This window comes from Ursus maritimus, unplaced genomic scaffold, assembly GCF_017311325.1.
Source record: "Ursus maritimus isolate PB19 unplaced genomic scaffold, ASM1731132v1 scaffold_35, whole genome shotgun sequence".
Classification (NCBI taxonomy): Eukaryota; Metazoa; Chordata; class Mammalia; order Carnivora; family Ursidae; genus Ursus; species Ursus maritimus.
The window spans coordinates 23,496,286-23,512,203 of record NW_024426119.1 but is presented as its reverse complement, the minus strand read 5'-3'; the positions used below and the strand labels follow the sequence as shown (position 1 = coordinate 23,512,203).

Below are 15,918 nucleotides of genomic sequence, written 5' to 3'. Positions count from 1 at the left end.
GTTGGATATTGTGTTTGCTCCCCCAAACTCCATCTTCTCCACTCTGCCCTTGTTATGCGAAGCTGACCTATAAGGTCCTTACCCTCTGGCTCCTGGTTTGCTCTGACCAATAGGTGGTTCTGGCAGAAGATCAGAGTAGCCAGAGGAGAGTGAAATCCATTATCCCTCCCCCCACCCGCCGCTGCCCCCAGCTTCCTTCAAACTGACTTAGCTTGAAGGCAGCCCCAGCTGTCAAAAGCAGAAGTCAGATACGGTAATTGCTTCCTCCCACTGCCCCTTCAGACAGAAAGGTAGAATTGCCATCCATGTTGCAGAACTACGTGCTTTTCTTTGACAACTTTTATTTTGCCCTTTTGAAACAGTGCCTTCATTATTAATCTTTCTCCAACCTTACTCATTTCAGGATGACATCTCTTTCCTGTCAAGATCGTGATTGATAGATATATCTGGGTTTTGAACCCATACATATTATCAGAAAAATAAAAACATATTCAAGAATTCACTGCAGTAGAGACAAAAGGAGACTTAGCATTTAGTCACATCTGTATCTAACCTGAAAATAATCCCCTAAACTGACTAGCTGGGAATCACAGAAAAGGACCGATCAGTTCACCCCCTGAAAGCTGAGCAGCCTATTCTCTGGGCCTCAACATAAGCCACTCTCACTTCAGCTCAGGTTTTGCCAAGAAGTCTTGGTATTGGAACACAATCTGGTAGGACTAGAAATGGTAGTCTCATGCCCAGGCTCACTCTTCTTGACAATTTCTACTCTAGAAAGAGATATGAAAGCTTAGAGAGGAGCTGCCCAGGACAGGAAGGGAGCAGAGGACTAGCATGGACTGTACACCCATTATGAAACAGGCTCTGTGCTATGTGGTTTCCACACAGCATCTCATTTTGTCCTTCCAACAGTTCTGGTGTCATTAGCCACATGATACAGACAAGGAAGGGTTCAGAGAAGTGGTTTCACTCGTATCATACTGTCAGAACATAGCAGGATAGGGTGTCTTTCTTCAAAGCTCATGTTCTTTTTACTCTACCATTTTCCTCTATTATTGTGACTATAATGAATAAGACATTTAAAGCCAATATGTAGAAACTCAAGCATCTAAATACTATTTCCCTGAAAGATCAGATGTTGTGGAAAAGACACACCATTTACTCCAAAGTTGTCATTACAGAAATCATTGTTAAAATTTCTTCTCCCAGAATTACTTGGTGCATTCTTTGGAACGTCCCCTTACTCTTTGAAGATGGAGCTATTTACCCTTAGAAAAGACAAGAAGAGATGTCTTATGTTTGGAAATATACAAAAGCTTCTCTTAGAAATCAGGTAGGGTAAATATGTTTCTTAGGGGCTGAGAAATGGCATTTGTTTCCAAAGCTGGGTGAACACAAAATTACAAGATTGGCTTTCTTCTGTACCTTGCACACTGACCATGAAGGCAATTCTGTACGAGGAGCTCCACAGTACTCTGAACAATGGCAACCTCACAGGAATGAATAAATTCCAAGTTGACCACTTTTAAGTGACATGATTCATTACTATGAACAGGTCCTGTGTGTTAGTTAAAAATCCTGCCTCAAAGGTTGTAGTCACAATATGAACCATGAAATACATTAGGCACTTCATTAAAAATGAAGAGAGTCACATCATATGCATCACACAGAAACATGGTATATGAAGACATTGTATACATGGATAATTTTCAAATAAGTCACATCAAATTGTCAATTTATCAAAAAATTATACATAAAACAACTATGAGGAAGGATCATATGAACCAACTTGATAAGCACAAATCTCCCCATCTCACTTTCCCATACTCAACCACTCTCAGTAGGGCTGGGTTCCTACCTTCTCCATGAAGCCTTCCCGAATTCTCCTTCGCACACTCCACCTCCACTACCAACTAGCCTTTGAAGGGCATCTTCCTCCCACAAAGAACCAAGGTGCTTTGTTTTATTATGACTCATAACTTTTTTATGTCATATTATTGTTATTTGTGTGCATGTCTCATCTTCCCTTGCTGGATTTTAAGCTTTTTTAACTTCAGGTTCTGTGTATGTTTTATTTTTGCATCCCCCATATACCTTAGCAGAGGGGTGTGAATAAAGGCCAGTGTTCCAAAGCCAAACCAACTCAGGTAGGCTATAAGTTAAACCCTAGAACAACCCCTGTATATATGCCTACAAAGCCAAAAATAAAGAAGGAATCACAAAAATACTCAGTCTAAAAGAAGAAAAATGGAACGAAGAACCAATGAGGCATACAGAAAGCAGTAACAAGATGATACATTTAGACCTAATCATAATGATATTCATATAAAATGTAAATAGCTTAAACTTTCTAATTAAGAGATTTTCAGGGGTGCCTGGGTGGCTCGGTCGTTAAGCATCTGCCTTCCACTCAGGTCATGATTTCAGGGTCCTGGGATCAGGTCCTGGGACTGAGTCCCACATCAGGCTCCCTGCTCCACAGGGAGCCTGCTTCTCCCTCTCCCACTCGCCCTGCTTGTGTTCCCTCTCTCACTGCCTCTCTGTCAAATAAATAAAATCTTTAAAAAAGAGAAAGATTTTTCAGATTGTATAAAAAATCATTACTAGTTATTTGCTATCTACAAGACACCCACTTTAAAGACATAGATGAGTTAAAAATAGACAATAGGAAATATGGGCATGAGTTCACAGGAGAGGCCTAGGCTAGAAATATAAATATGTAAGTCATTGGGATATAGACAATTATTGAGGCTAGGCCACATGCAATCACCCAGAGTAAGAATATAACCTTTCTTCCAAGATCTACAAAGAACTTCTCAAACTCAATACACGAGAAACAAATAAACAAATCAAAAAAATGGGCAGAAGATATGAACAGACACTTTTCCAATGAAGACATACAAATGGCTAACAGACACATGAAAAAATGTTCAAAATCATTAGCCATCAAGAAAATTCAAATCAAAACCACACTGAGATAGCACCTTACGCCAGTTAGAATGGCAAAAATAGACAAGGCAAGAAACAACAATTGTTGGAGAGGATGTGGAGAAATGGGATCCCTCCTACATTGTTGGTGGGAATGCAAGTTGGTACAGCCACTCTGGAAAACAGTGTGGAGGTCCCTTAAAAAGTTAAAAATTGAGCTACCCAGACGTAGTGAAGAGAAGGGCCATATGCACTCCAATGTTCATAGCAGCATTGTCCACAATAGCTAAATCGTGGAAGGAGCTGAGATGCCCTTCAACAGATGACTGGATTAAGAAGTTGTGGTCCATATATACAATGGAATATTACTCAGCTATCAGAAAGAACGAGTTCTCAACATTTGCTAAAACATGGACGGCACTGGAGGAGATAATGCTAAGTGAAATAAGTCAAGCAGCAAAAGACAACTATCATATGATCTCTCTCATCTATGGAACATAAGAACTAGGATGATCGGTAGGGGAAGAAAGGGATAAAGAAGGGGGGGTAATCAGAAGGGGGAATGAGAGACTATGGACTATGAGAAACAAACTGAGGGCCTCAGAGGGGAATGGGATAGGCCGGTGATGGGTAGTAAGGAGGGCACGTATTGCATGGTGCACTGGGTGTTATACACAACTAATGAATCATCGAGCCTTACTTCGGAAACCGGGGATGTACTGTATGGTGACTAACATAATATAATAAAAAATCATTAAAAAAAAAAAGAATATAACCTTTCTAAATTTAGAATGTTTGGTTTGTGCAAGACTGTGTTTTAAATTTTTGCATTTTAATGACCTCCCTTGGCTTATGCAGACTTCAAAATTCTCTATTGTTTTATACTTCACTTATTGACATTAATTGCCTGACTTTTGAAGTGATTTAATTTTGCAACTCATGGTATAATGAGCACAGGATGTGAGAGTACCTAATATCTACCAATTCCCAAAACTTAGAGAAAAACATATGATAAAGGATAAATAATACTTCACTGGGTAGGAGCAAGTTTGTGTTCTAAATGTGGTCTTACCACCAATTGGTTGTATGATCATTAACAAGTCACTAGTTCTTTAGAGACCTTGGTTTCCTCATCCGTAAAATGAAGGAGTAAGTCTAATTATTCAGGCTCTCTTGCTTTTAACATAAACAGGCTCTGGTTCTATGACATCGTATTAGTCACTAAAGAAATAGAGTAAGAGTTTTATATAAGACTGACCAAAAGAGCTCCATTCAAAAATTCCAAGCAGATCTCAATTTTTTTATTTTTGAGAGGTCACAATTGAAATTGAGACCACAAAAATGCTCAAAAGCAAATACTCACATAGTCATCTGTGGCATCTTTGACAGCTGTCATAGTTATTACCAGGACCAAAGGCACAATGGTGGTAAACCAGGTCAAGGAGGAGATTTCTGGAATCAGCTAAAACAAACATTGCAAATAGTTTAGGGCTTTTAAGTTAGGAAATACATCTTCCAAATTTTGTCATTATATGTGACTCACAGAAAGTAATGGGATTATATTCAGTTATTTGTGCAAACGCAGAATAACTTTCATTAACTAAGTATTTGCATTCACTTATAAGACACATAGAAGTGTCACTGAACGAATTTTCAGGCTACTTGACAAAAAATAAAATTTTTATACCAACTTGAGAAGTAAATTTCTTGAAATTTTTCAGATACTCTCTCAACTTTTAACAATTTGCCTAACTTTTCACCAATTTCAAAAGAGAGATTCTTTGAGCATCTACTTTGCACCAAACACTGTGTCAAGTACTTTCCATATTTTACGTCATCTGACCCTCAGAAAGTTCATCGAGGTAGATTCTGTACCAGAGTTGTTTTGCACACACCCATAGGACTTGTATTCCATGTAACTAGTACCCCCAGTGCACAACCTACAATACATTATGAATAGTGCCCTGGAGCCAGGAAATGGTACAGTCCTAGGTGTCATTTTCCCATTTTGTGATGAAGTACCTGAGAGGTCACCCTGCTGGGCCAAGAACTTACACTGCTAAAATTTGAACCTAGATCTATTTGACTCTAAAACCACCCACATGAGGGGGTGCTTGGGTGGCACAGTCGTTAAGTGTCTGCCTTCAGCTCAGGGCATGATCCCGGCGTTCTGGGATCGAGCCCCACATCGGGCTCCTCTGCTGGGAGCCTGCTTCCTCCTCTCCCACTCCCTCTGCTTGTGTTCCCTCTCTCACTGGCTGTCTGTCAAATAAATAAATAAAATCTTTCAAAAAAATAAAATAAAATAAAATAAAATAAAATAAAATAAAACCACCCACATGAGACATAATGACAGTTGACAGGACTCTCTTAGAAATGTGGTTTTCAGATGGCGTTTGATATGGAGCTGCTTCAGAGCCATCAGGTAGGGAAGAGTGGGGTGGATGTGGTATGTGGAGATCAGGTCCCGTCAAAAACAGCTCTAAACTAAACCAATCTTATACAAGAGCTTCCATATAAAATGTATTAAAAAAAAAAAAAAACTCAAAAGCCTCCAAGGTACCAATAAAAACATTGGCCTGAGCGGCAGAAAAGCTGGATTCTAGTCCTAGTTCTATCATTGACTCGTGGTAAAAGCTTTACACATTCCTTATCCTTTCTGGGTCTCATTTCTTGATCAACAGAAGAAAGGAGGCTGGACTAAACCATCCCAAAGGCTCCTTCCAGATATAAAATTCTGTAAGCAAGAGCCTTTGACTATACATAAGAAAGCCATTAGAGAAATGAGCTCAAAATTCTGGAATGATGTAAAGAGTTATATAAAGAAAGGAAAAGCAAATTCATAGAGGGGGGGAAAGAAAGAAATCTTGGATTCCAGAGTCTTTTCGATAAATTGTAAGGTATACACATTAACTGTGGGGCTTTGTTGCTGTTGTTTTGTTGTGTCTGTTCAGCATCCGTTCCTTCTCAAGTATACCTTAGGAAAGGATCTCACCCCTTCTACTGTCAGCACAATGTTGGCAGACTCATTCCATTCTGGCTCCACATTTTGGCATGTGATCTAGGTCAAGACAACTATTGCTACAAATTCTTGGGTCACCATGATTAGTTTATGGATAGCATGGTCCAGTGAGAGCTAATCACAAGATTTGCTGAAACAACCAAAAAAAAAAAAATCATGCTCTTTTTTTCTCCCTTTCTCTCTCTTTAATGTTGGAGTTGAAGCAGGAGAATAAAGGTCTAAAGCTTTCAGGGGCCACCAGGTGGAGAGGGCCTGCTTGAGTAAGGCCAACATGGAGGAAAGAGAAACCACATCGTATTGAAATAGTTTGCCCATGAATCCAGTCATACATGAAATGAGATATATTCCTAAATATATTTCTTTTTTGCTTAAACAAATTTAGGTTTCTGCCACTTACAACCAAAAGATTCTTAATACAAATAGTTATTCAATTAAGTAAAAATAGTACCCAAAGCTATTAATCTGAACTGTGTACATTTAATCCATCGTTTTACCTTCTAAAATTAACACAGAGCCCCACACATTTTGAATGTACCACTTTGGTCTGATTAAATTACTCTAAAATAGGGGCGCCTGGGTGGCGCAGTCGTTGGGTGTCTGCCTTTGGCTCAGGGCATGATCCCAGCATTCTGGGATCGAGCCCCACATCAGGCTTCTCTGCTGGGAGCGTGCTTCCTCTCTCACTCCCCCTGCTTGTGTTCCCTCTCTCGCTGGCTGTCTCTCTCAGTCAAATCAATAAATAAAATCTTTTAAATAAATAAATAAATAAATAAATAAATAAATAAATAAATAAATAAATAAATATTACTCTAAAATAAATACTAGGTAAGTGACCAGCTCTCATGAACTGTTTATCTATATTCTTTCATTTATGCATTTTATTTCCTAAAATATCAGTAAAAGCTGAAATTTCATTTAAGCTCAAATTTTAGTCAGATGGGAGAAAAAAGGAAGTTTATTAACTACCAATTAGCCACCAAAAACTGTAAAAAATAGTCACCCTACAGTGAAGGTATAGCATACATCATTTATTTTATATATGAAAGATGCCATTGTTCTTAGAAACAAATGAAATTGCCCAATTAGGTTCCCCTAAGTACTGCTCAGCTAGACTGCCTCAACTCTGGCAACACCCACGATGTCAACAGGAGAAGGAGATAAAGAAAAGAAGGCGGCTATGGGCAGTAATTATTAGGCTCTGGTTTGGTTCAAATAAAGTGCATAGCTGCATTCTAAAATGACCTCAGTGTTTAAAATGATGGATGTACTGTTTTTTACCCATTCCTAGCCCTCCCACATTTGTGAAAAGAAACAGCAAAAATAACATTCAGAATCTGATAAGAAACGTTTACCTAATCATGAACGTTTAGCCGAGTGAATTAGCTTACTTTTTCAAATTACATGAGTACTTTTAACAAACAGATGATGAAGAAACACAACGCAAACATTACCTGTAAAAGCAGAAGGAAAAGGAAATAGGCGTTTGCCACTTTTTGGAACTGTTCAAATAAATTAATTGGCAAGAAGGTAAGAATGCTGTACTTGGATGTGTGGATACGATTATCCTGAAAAAGAAACAGCATCATGTTAGACTGGGGCAAGGTATTGCTCATTATCAGAATAGCTCTAAAACTTACAAGGCTAAGCATGAATTATACCAGAACAAGACAGATAAACCAATTATCTAGAAAATTTTAAGTTCTCTTGGCCCAAGGTCTTCATTTTCCTAAGTTGACACCTTCCTTATAAAGGTGAAATTACTGGCCAGTGCCATAAAATCACCCATGACCTAAAAATGTATCAAGCACAATATCTGCCCCTGAGATATTTTATGCATCCATTCATTTGGCAAATATTGCCTAAGCACCTACTGTACACAGACACTGTGTTTATGCTGGGGCCCGTGAGGTTGGAAGAAACTTCAGGGATTATCTGGTCCACCTTCCCACCCTCTAGATAACTCTGATTAAGGGAACCTAGGCCTGTCTTTGAAAGTCTTCTGTGATGGAAAACTGACCACCTCACGAAGTAGCCTATTTCTACTTCAGATCTGGAATTGCTAGAAAGGTCTATTATGAGAAACCCAAATCTGCCTCCCTGTAACTTTTTACTATGTGCCCAATTCCATTCCCATGGTCACTTACACCAAGTCTAAGCCTTTTATATGTTGGAAACCTTCAAATATTTGAAGACCACTCACAGGACTTCCCAAAATCTTCTCTACTCTGATCCAGGCATTCTCAAACCCCTCAGCTGCTCCATGACTTATTTAATAGACCTCTCTTCCTGATCAGTTTCTTCTAGATTTATCCCAACCTCTCTGCATCTTTCTTAAAACATGCTGCACAGAACCAAAAACATATTGTAGATCTGATTCAACCAGCCCAAGTACAGTAGAGACTTTGATGTTCTGTGTCCTGGACTATTGTATTAACATACCTTAAAATGTCATCAGCATTTTGGCAATTGTATCTCACTGTTCACTGAGTTTAGATGAACTAAAACCTCTAGATCGTTTCTTCATAAGTCACTATGAAATCAGGTCTCTCTTTCCTAAACACTTATGGTTGATGTTCTAAAATACTGACGTACAAGTTCTTTCATATACTCTTATTACACCAACCTCATGAAAAAATTAATTTTGAATATACCATCTTAAATTATTAAATATTTTCTGCCATCAAAAGATTTCAAGCATGTGCCTTTTATATATTCTTCCAAAGCTATTGACTAATACATCACAAAGGACATGACTAAAGACCAAAAATATATATATTTTTTTAATTAACAAAATAGCTTTCTGTGCTGATGGCACTCTCGCAAACATGGTGAACATTCCTAAAATCACTGGACTTTCTGCAGTTAGTGTGGTAAGCACCAACCCCACAAAGTGACATGGTATAAGGCAGATTCTCTTCATGTCCAGGGAAAGCAACATTATGACAGGAAGGAGAAGTGGCTACAGTGGGCAGACTAAGCCAATTTTCCAACAACAGACTAAAACTACAAAGATTGTGCTGAGGCTTGAATATATTGACCCCAACTACAGATCTAAGGGAATGGTGACTGTTAAGAGATGCAAGGCGGGGCGCCTGGGTGGCTTAGTCAGTTGAGCATCTGACTCTTGATTTCAGCTCAGGTCATGATCTCAGGGTTGTGAGACTGAGCTCCATGTGGGGCTCCGTACTGGGCATGGAGCCTGCTTAAGATTCTCTCTCACCCTCCACCCCTCCCTCCCATCCCCATAGGCATGAGCACTTTAAACTGGTAGGAGATGTTTGATGGCAAACTACTAGAGACCTTTCCAGAGATTAACATCTTTTTCAGTTGTTTCTATAACACATATTCAGTTTTATTTAACCATTTATAAATGCACCTAACTATACTCCCATGAGGCTTAACTCCATCTTATCTATAAAGATAGCAGAATCTGGGGTGATAAGTCTTGCTGAAATTCTGAATCAATATGCCCAGAGATTTTCCACCCACTCATATTTTAAAACTGAGGTTAGTCAGTGTGACTTAGTTTAAGTGAAATTACACTTCCAGTATCACTGTTACTGTTAAAGAAAATATGGGCACCTGTTAAAATAGGGGTTTTTTTTTTTTTGGTTTTTTTTTTTTTTTTTTTTTAGAAGAGAGAGAGAAAGCATGAGCAGTGGTGCTTGGGGGTTAGGGGAGGTGTAGAAGAAGAGGGAGAGGAGGAATCTCCAGCAGACTCCGTGCCCAGCTCAGAGCCCGACACAGGGCTCGATCTCATGACCCTGAGATCATGACCTGAGCCAAAATCAAGAGTCGGTCACTTAACTGACTGAGCCACCCAGGTGCCCCTTAAATAGCCATTTTTAACATTTGCCAGGAATCAGTGTGTCTAGCTCTGTGCAATAAGCTGTGGGAGATAAGAGAGGTGCCAAGCAAAGAGTTCCCAGGTTAGTTGGTCTAATACATACTAATGTACTGCAAACTGTTCTGTAAGCTGATGATGACTATTTTGCAGTGAGCTATCTACTCAAGGTCTGGGCTGCAAGGAAGGCTGTGAGAACTGTCAATGATGAAACATTTCTGAGGAAGGGACTTGGAGAAAATGGTAGGAAGGAGGAAAGCTAAGGAGAAAAAGCAGTTAACCAAAAAAAAAAAAATCACAGATTTCTGTTTTATATTTTCTTCTAAGTTGAAACTAAAATGAGGTTAAGCCTGTATCTTGTAAAAGGACAGATGGAACATCTGCCGGGAAGCTCAAAACCATGACAGGAATTATAAAGAAACTCTCCTACAAAATCGAATCCCACATAGGTGAAGAGACAATTGTGCAGGACAAAGGGATAATGCCAAAGGGGTCTGTGACAATTTTCTCCTATTTGTTTAACTTGACATATAGCAGTGATTGTTATGTTCTTCTGGCTCTGCTGGGACTTAGTCACAGATGATGCAAACCCTCATAGCTATGCCTGGGAACAAAGGACGAGGGCTCCCCCTCCTGGAGTGTCTCTGGACCCATTTACCTTTCTTTTTCAATTGAAAGAAAAAAGTGTTTCTATTTCCACTGCCTTATCCAAGGATGTGAGTATAGGTAAGACCTTAAATATTCAGGCATTTCATTGAACCAGCCTATTGGCTTACAGTCAAATTAATACAGTTCATTCCATAATACGGCACAAAAGATCTTCACCTCTATCCTTTTAGCATGACTTTTCCACCATGGACCACTAGAAACATTCCAATTCAGAAGAATTAAGGAGGGGCGCCTGGGTGGCACAGCGGTTAAGCGTCTGCCTTCGGCTCAGGGCGTGATCCTGGCGTTATGGGATCGGGCCCCACATCAGGCTCCTCCGCTATGAGCCTGCTTCTTCCTCTCCCACTCCCCCTGCTTGTGTTCCCTCGCTCGCTGGCTGTCTCTGTCTCTGTCAAATAAATAAATAAAATCTTTAAAAAAAATAAAATAAAGAAGAAGAATTGAGGAAAGGGAGAAGGAAGAGGAGAACAAGGAGAAAGGAGTACATCTGGAGAATCCATACAGCATCTTTAGTGCCGAAAGAAGCCAGGCTGGAAGTCATGGCTTTAGTTTGTTAGCCAGGTGGACCAGGTAACTGACCCCGCAACGAGGTAGACTTAACCACACAGTCGTAAGCAATTCCGGAGCAGGGGAGGCCTCTCGTGTAGTGGGAAAGGGGTCTCCCCCTAGAGGAGTATCAGAGAATAGCTGTTCCCTACAGAGAGCTTGCTTCCAAGAGGAAGAGGGCAGAGCTGAACTGGTGAGGCCCAGATATCCCTTCAAGATTGAGATATCAAATAAATAACTCCACTACAAAGTAAGTAAAGGGCTGGAAGGAGAAGTGTCACCCCCAGTAGAGGTCACTTCACCAGGAAGACAGCATCGGGATGAGAAAAAAGCATTGCTCTTCTGAAAGACGCCCTGAGGTCGGCAGAAGAAGGCTTACTTGGGGGTCTACAAAAGGGGCCATGAGGCTGTACTACAGAGGTCAGAACAAACTGAGGCTAGAGAGAGTAGTTCCTTGGAATCCATACTAAGAATTTTGGACTTTATCATAAAGACAGAAATCCTAAGTGAAGAAAGAATTACTGAAAAGTTATAAGCAAAGAAGCAACTTGATGAGATTCTAATTTTAGAAGATTACTCTAGCTACAGGATGGAGAAGTAGTTAGAAATGACACAAGAATAGATGAGCAAAGACCAATGAGAAGGTTTTTTCATTAGTCCAGGTGAGGGGTGATGTGTGGCTTGGAACAGGGGGTGACAGAAAAGGTTGACAATGAATAATAATTAATAAAATAGCAGCTGACACTTATCAAGCTCTTCCTATGTGTACTGTTCAAAGAGCTTTACAGTTCACAGCTCATTTTATCCTCACAATATCCTTATGAAATAGGCACTATTTTCCTCATTCCTCATAGTAGAGGAATCCCAGGTTTAGAGAGATTAAGTAATTTAAGCAAGGTTATACAGCTGGTCAGTGGCAGAACCAGGATTGGAAACCAGGTACTCTGCTTCCAGAGCCCACTCTCCTCAGCAGTGTACTTTGCCCATTCAGGACAGGGCAGTTCTCTCTTCTGCTTTCAAATCAATCAGCCCTTGCTCTCTCCTCCACTCTGAATTTTTGGCCTGCACCCACTTTCTTACCAAGGAAAATAATACCGTGTATCTACATTTTCCTCTTGAGTCAACCCCCTCTGTAGGAGCTCTGGTTATCTATTGCCTGATGTATGATTACAGTTTCCTGTGTTCTCTTTCAATCCCCCTCCAGAGTGATTCTCTTGGTCCTTGACAAAGTTCAATGCAAGTAAACAGTACAGATAACCACTCCCTTCGTTTCGCTTTCCAACAGAGCAGCAGTTGCCAAAGTCCTTTACATTTTAACATTAACTCTTTGGTACAGGGAAAGAATAAAGTAAAAATGATAAATTCTGCAAAGGTGGAACATCAAACTAATATTAGCAAAATGAGAGGCATTATGTTTTATGAGATTTTATTGTGTAATCGTATTGCTTAAGAAAACAAAGCAAACAGAAAATAACAAACACTGCTAAATTAGTAAACAGGGCATTTGGGGAGTTTACCTAAATTCTTCCACTGGAAAGACAGAGCTAATAATACTTCTCACCTACATATTTATGGGACTATTGTAGAGATAAAAATGAGATCATGGATGTGACAGTATTTACATTGAAAGACTTATACAAACACAAGATTTTTCTGAGCAATCCCCAAATAATCCAAATGGATTTAGGAAATTCAATGTACTAGGCAGAATAAACTGGGTATGCCACAGTAACAACTCCGGAGTCTTCACGGCTTAAAATAATAAAGGTTTATTTCTTGCTCATGCTACTTATTCAACATGAGCCAACAGGAAGACTCTGTTCACCAGAGTTACTCACAATGGACCAGCCACCATCTCAGATACTTCCAACTGCAGTTGCAAAGGGAAAGAGAATGCTCTGTTTCATACATACATGATTAGAAAGAGTCACCATGTGCCCAAAAGGCAGAAAGCCAGGAAGGCGGATGGACACCACAACCAGAAATGGAAACTAAGCTTAATATTTAGAGAGTGTGAGATGTATCAGCCATAAAAAAATAAATATCAAAAGCCAAACTTAGTGCTACAAATCCAATCTTATGTTTAATGCTTGGTGTAACAGACATTTGACTACCTTCCCCTTCCCCTCAGCTAACAGTACTCCAAATTACTTAGTCTTGTGGTCTGGATGAATTCAATTCTCAACTATAATTCTAGAGTCAGACCCAGATTAGTTTAAGCCAACTACATGGCCCATCTTCCTAATTACAATTTTGAGTTCAGGGATTAGCACATGACCCATGTCAGTTCTGGGAATTTGCTGGAGATGTTGGCTTTCTCTTTCTTACTGGATTCCAACCTGGAAGCAAGGAGCCTTAGGGATCACTGACAGCATCTTGGGACCATGAGTGGGGAGGCTGCCAAAAACAAATTCAATACTGAAGATTCAGGGCCAGGAAATGCAGAGAAAGAAACTAGACCAAGCCTCTCCTGAGGCTAGCCTTATTTCTGGACTTCTCAGTTTTATGATTTGTTCACTTACTTTATTATGTAAGTCAATTTCCGTTCATTTTTCTTTGACTCCCAATCAACCAAATACAAGATAAGAATATTAATAATATATCCAAGATCAATTTACATTTTTATACAATAGTGTACTTTTCTCTCTATATTTGCCTTAAAGAATGAGTCATAGACAGCCAAGCCTAAATGCATCTGGTGGTTGTCCGGGGACATTGCCTGCGTCTGTGATCCCACAGGCCAAACCCCAGGAGCTTTCGCAATGAGTACCACAGTTTCCACACTCGCAAAAGATCTTCCCTCCCACATTTGATGAAACATTTTTATGTCATGACAGCTATAAAAAGTAACTGTCAGGAGCTTGAGGGGGAAAGAGCCTAATAGTCTTGCCATTAGAGGAGAGAGAGATATGGTACCACATAGATTTCAAAAAGAGAAATAGTCCTGACTCTTAAAGAGAAATTATCTCTAAACCATAAAATAAAACACAAAAAGAGTCAGCATCCACAGAACACTTGCATTAAAAAAAAAAAAAAGGAAGTGGCCTAAAGGCACTTGCACCACTCAGGAAATATGTGAAATGGCCACGTTTATGCAAAGGTCCCAGAAGAATTCATGTATGGGGCAAACGAGCCTGGAGATTGGGTGTCTGGCACCTCACCGACACCAGGCAGAACCGCAGCTCCTCGGTATTAGTCAAACGGTGCCCAGTGAGGGATGTACAGCATTCAGGGCTGGGAGGCTCGGCAAGATGATAGTGCTTCTCTGTGGACAACACTGCTCAGTGAGGGTGGGGCCACAGAAGAGTCTTTACAGAGAGCCATCAATAAGCGTCATCGTGGTTACCACCACTACCATCTTCCTAAGGCTCTCCTGAGTCTGGGCTCCACAATGTGAACAAAAGCATTTGTGGGGAGGGAAAGGGGAGCACACATTTCCCCCAACCTTCATCCATTCACACAACAAGGGCCTTTCATGTGACAGGCACAGTCATTGAGCCAGGACTACACGTGTGAACAAAGTCTCTACCCTCCCAGAGCACATCTGCATTTTAGCTGTGGGGAGAGAGACAGGAATGAACAGACAAACTTATAAACTGATCAGTGCTATGACGAAAACAGTGAGCAACAGAACAGGAGCACCTTGCCTGCCAAGACTCCCTTAGGAATCCTGCTTATTTGACATTTCAAGTTCATGCAACCTCAAGATTACCCTATCTGATGAGACCACGAGGGCACTTGTCATCCAGGGGATGCCCAATAGTCCTTCAGGCTACTTAAAAAAAAAAAAAAGTAACCTTTATGTATGGTTTAACAAAGAAATTTAAAGTTGAGGTTATTAACGTTTAATGCACAGATTTCCTTGACTATGTATACACATATATATACATACATACTATATATGTATGCTTATATTTATATACATACATAACTACATACATAAAAATACATAGAGTAGGGGCGCCTGGGTGGCTCAGTCATTAAGCGTCTGCCTTGGGCTCAGGGCGTGATCCCGGAGTCCTGGGATCGAGCCCCACGTCAGGCTCCTTCGCTGGGAGCCTGCTTCCTCCTCTCCCACTCCCCCTGCCTGTGTTGTCTCTCTCTGTCAGATAAATAAATAAAATCTTAAAAAAAAAAAAAATACATAGAGTAAATACATGTATATTGGGAAGGTTTTTTTTCTTCTTGCTGGGTATTTAATCCGGGCAACATATTTGGATTTATTTTTTCATTAAAGTATAATTGACACACAATGTTAAACTAGTCTCATAGAGGACAGTGATTTGGCGATTCTATACATTACTCAATGCTCACCACGGTAACTGTACTCACCATACAACGTTATGACAATATTATTGACTATATTCCCTATATGCTTTACTTTTTATCTCTGTAACTTACAAGCTTGAAAGTTGTACCTCCTAATTTTCTTTACCTGTTTCGCCCATCCTCCCACCACCCTCCATCTGGCAACCACCAGTTTGTTCTCTGCATTTAGGAGTCTGATTCTGCCTTTTTGTCTGTTCATTTGTTTTGTTTTTGATTCCACATGTAAGTGGTCTTTCTCCGACTTATTTCACTTAACATAATACCCTCTAGGTCACAAATGGCAAGATTTCATTCTTTTTAATGGCTGAGTAGTATTTCATCATATAGATACATCACATCTTCTTTATACATTTATCAAAAGACACAGGAAAGTTTTCTTTTTATAAGTAGCGAACATGCTCAAAAAAAGTTTGAAAATTGCCAGACTATGGAGCGCCTGGGTGGCACAGTGGTTAAGCGTTTGCCTTCGGCCCAGGGCATGATCCCGGTGTTGTGGGATCGAGCCTCACATCAGGCTCCTCTGCTATGAGCCTGCTTCTTCCTCTCCCACTCCCCCTGCTTGTGTTCCCTCTCTTGCTGG

The 15,918-nt window shown here is 40.0% G+C and overlaps 1 protein-coding gene across 1 annotated transcript in view; it reads right to left on the bottom strand.

Annotated features, from left to right (window-relative positions):
* ATP8B4 (ATPase phospholipid transporting 8B4 (putative)) overlaps positions 1 to 15,918 on the bottom strand; it is a 208,033-nt gene that overhangs the window by 150,773 nt on the left and 41,342 nt on the right. Inside the window, 2 exon segments of the mRNA XM_008705952.2 lie at positions 4,292 to 4,390; positions 7,402 to 7,515. Coding sequence (XP_008704174.2) covers positions 4,292 to 4,390; positions 7,402 to 7,515 — 213 coding nt within the window.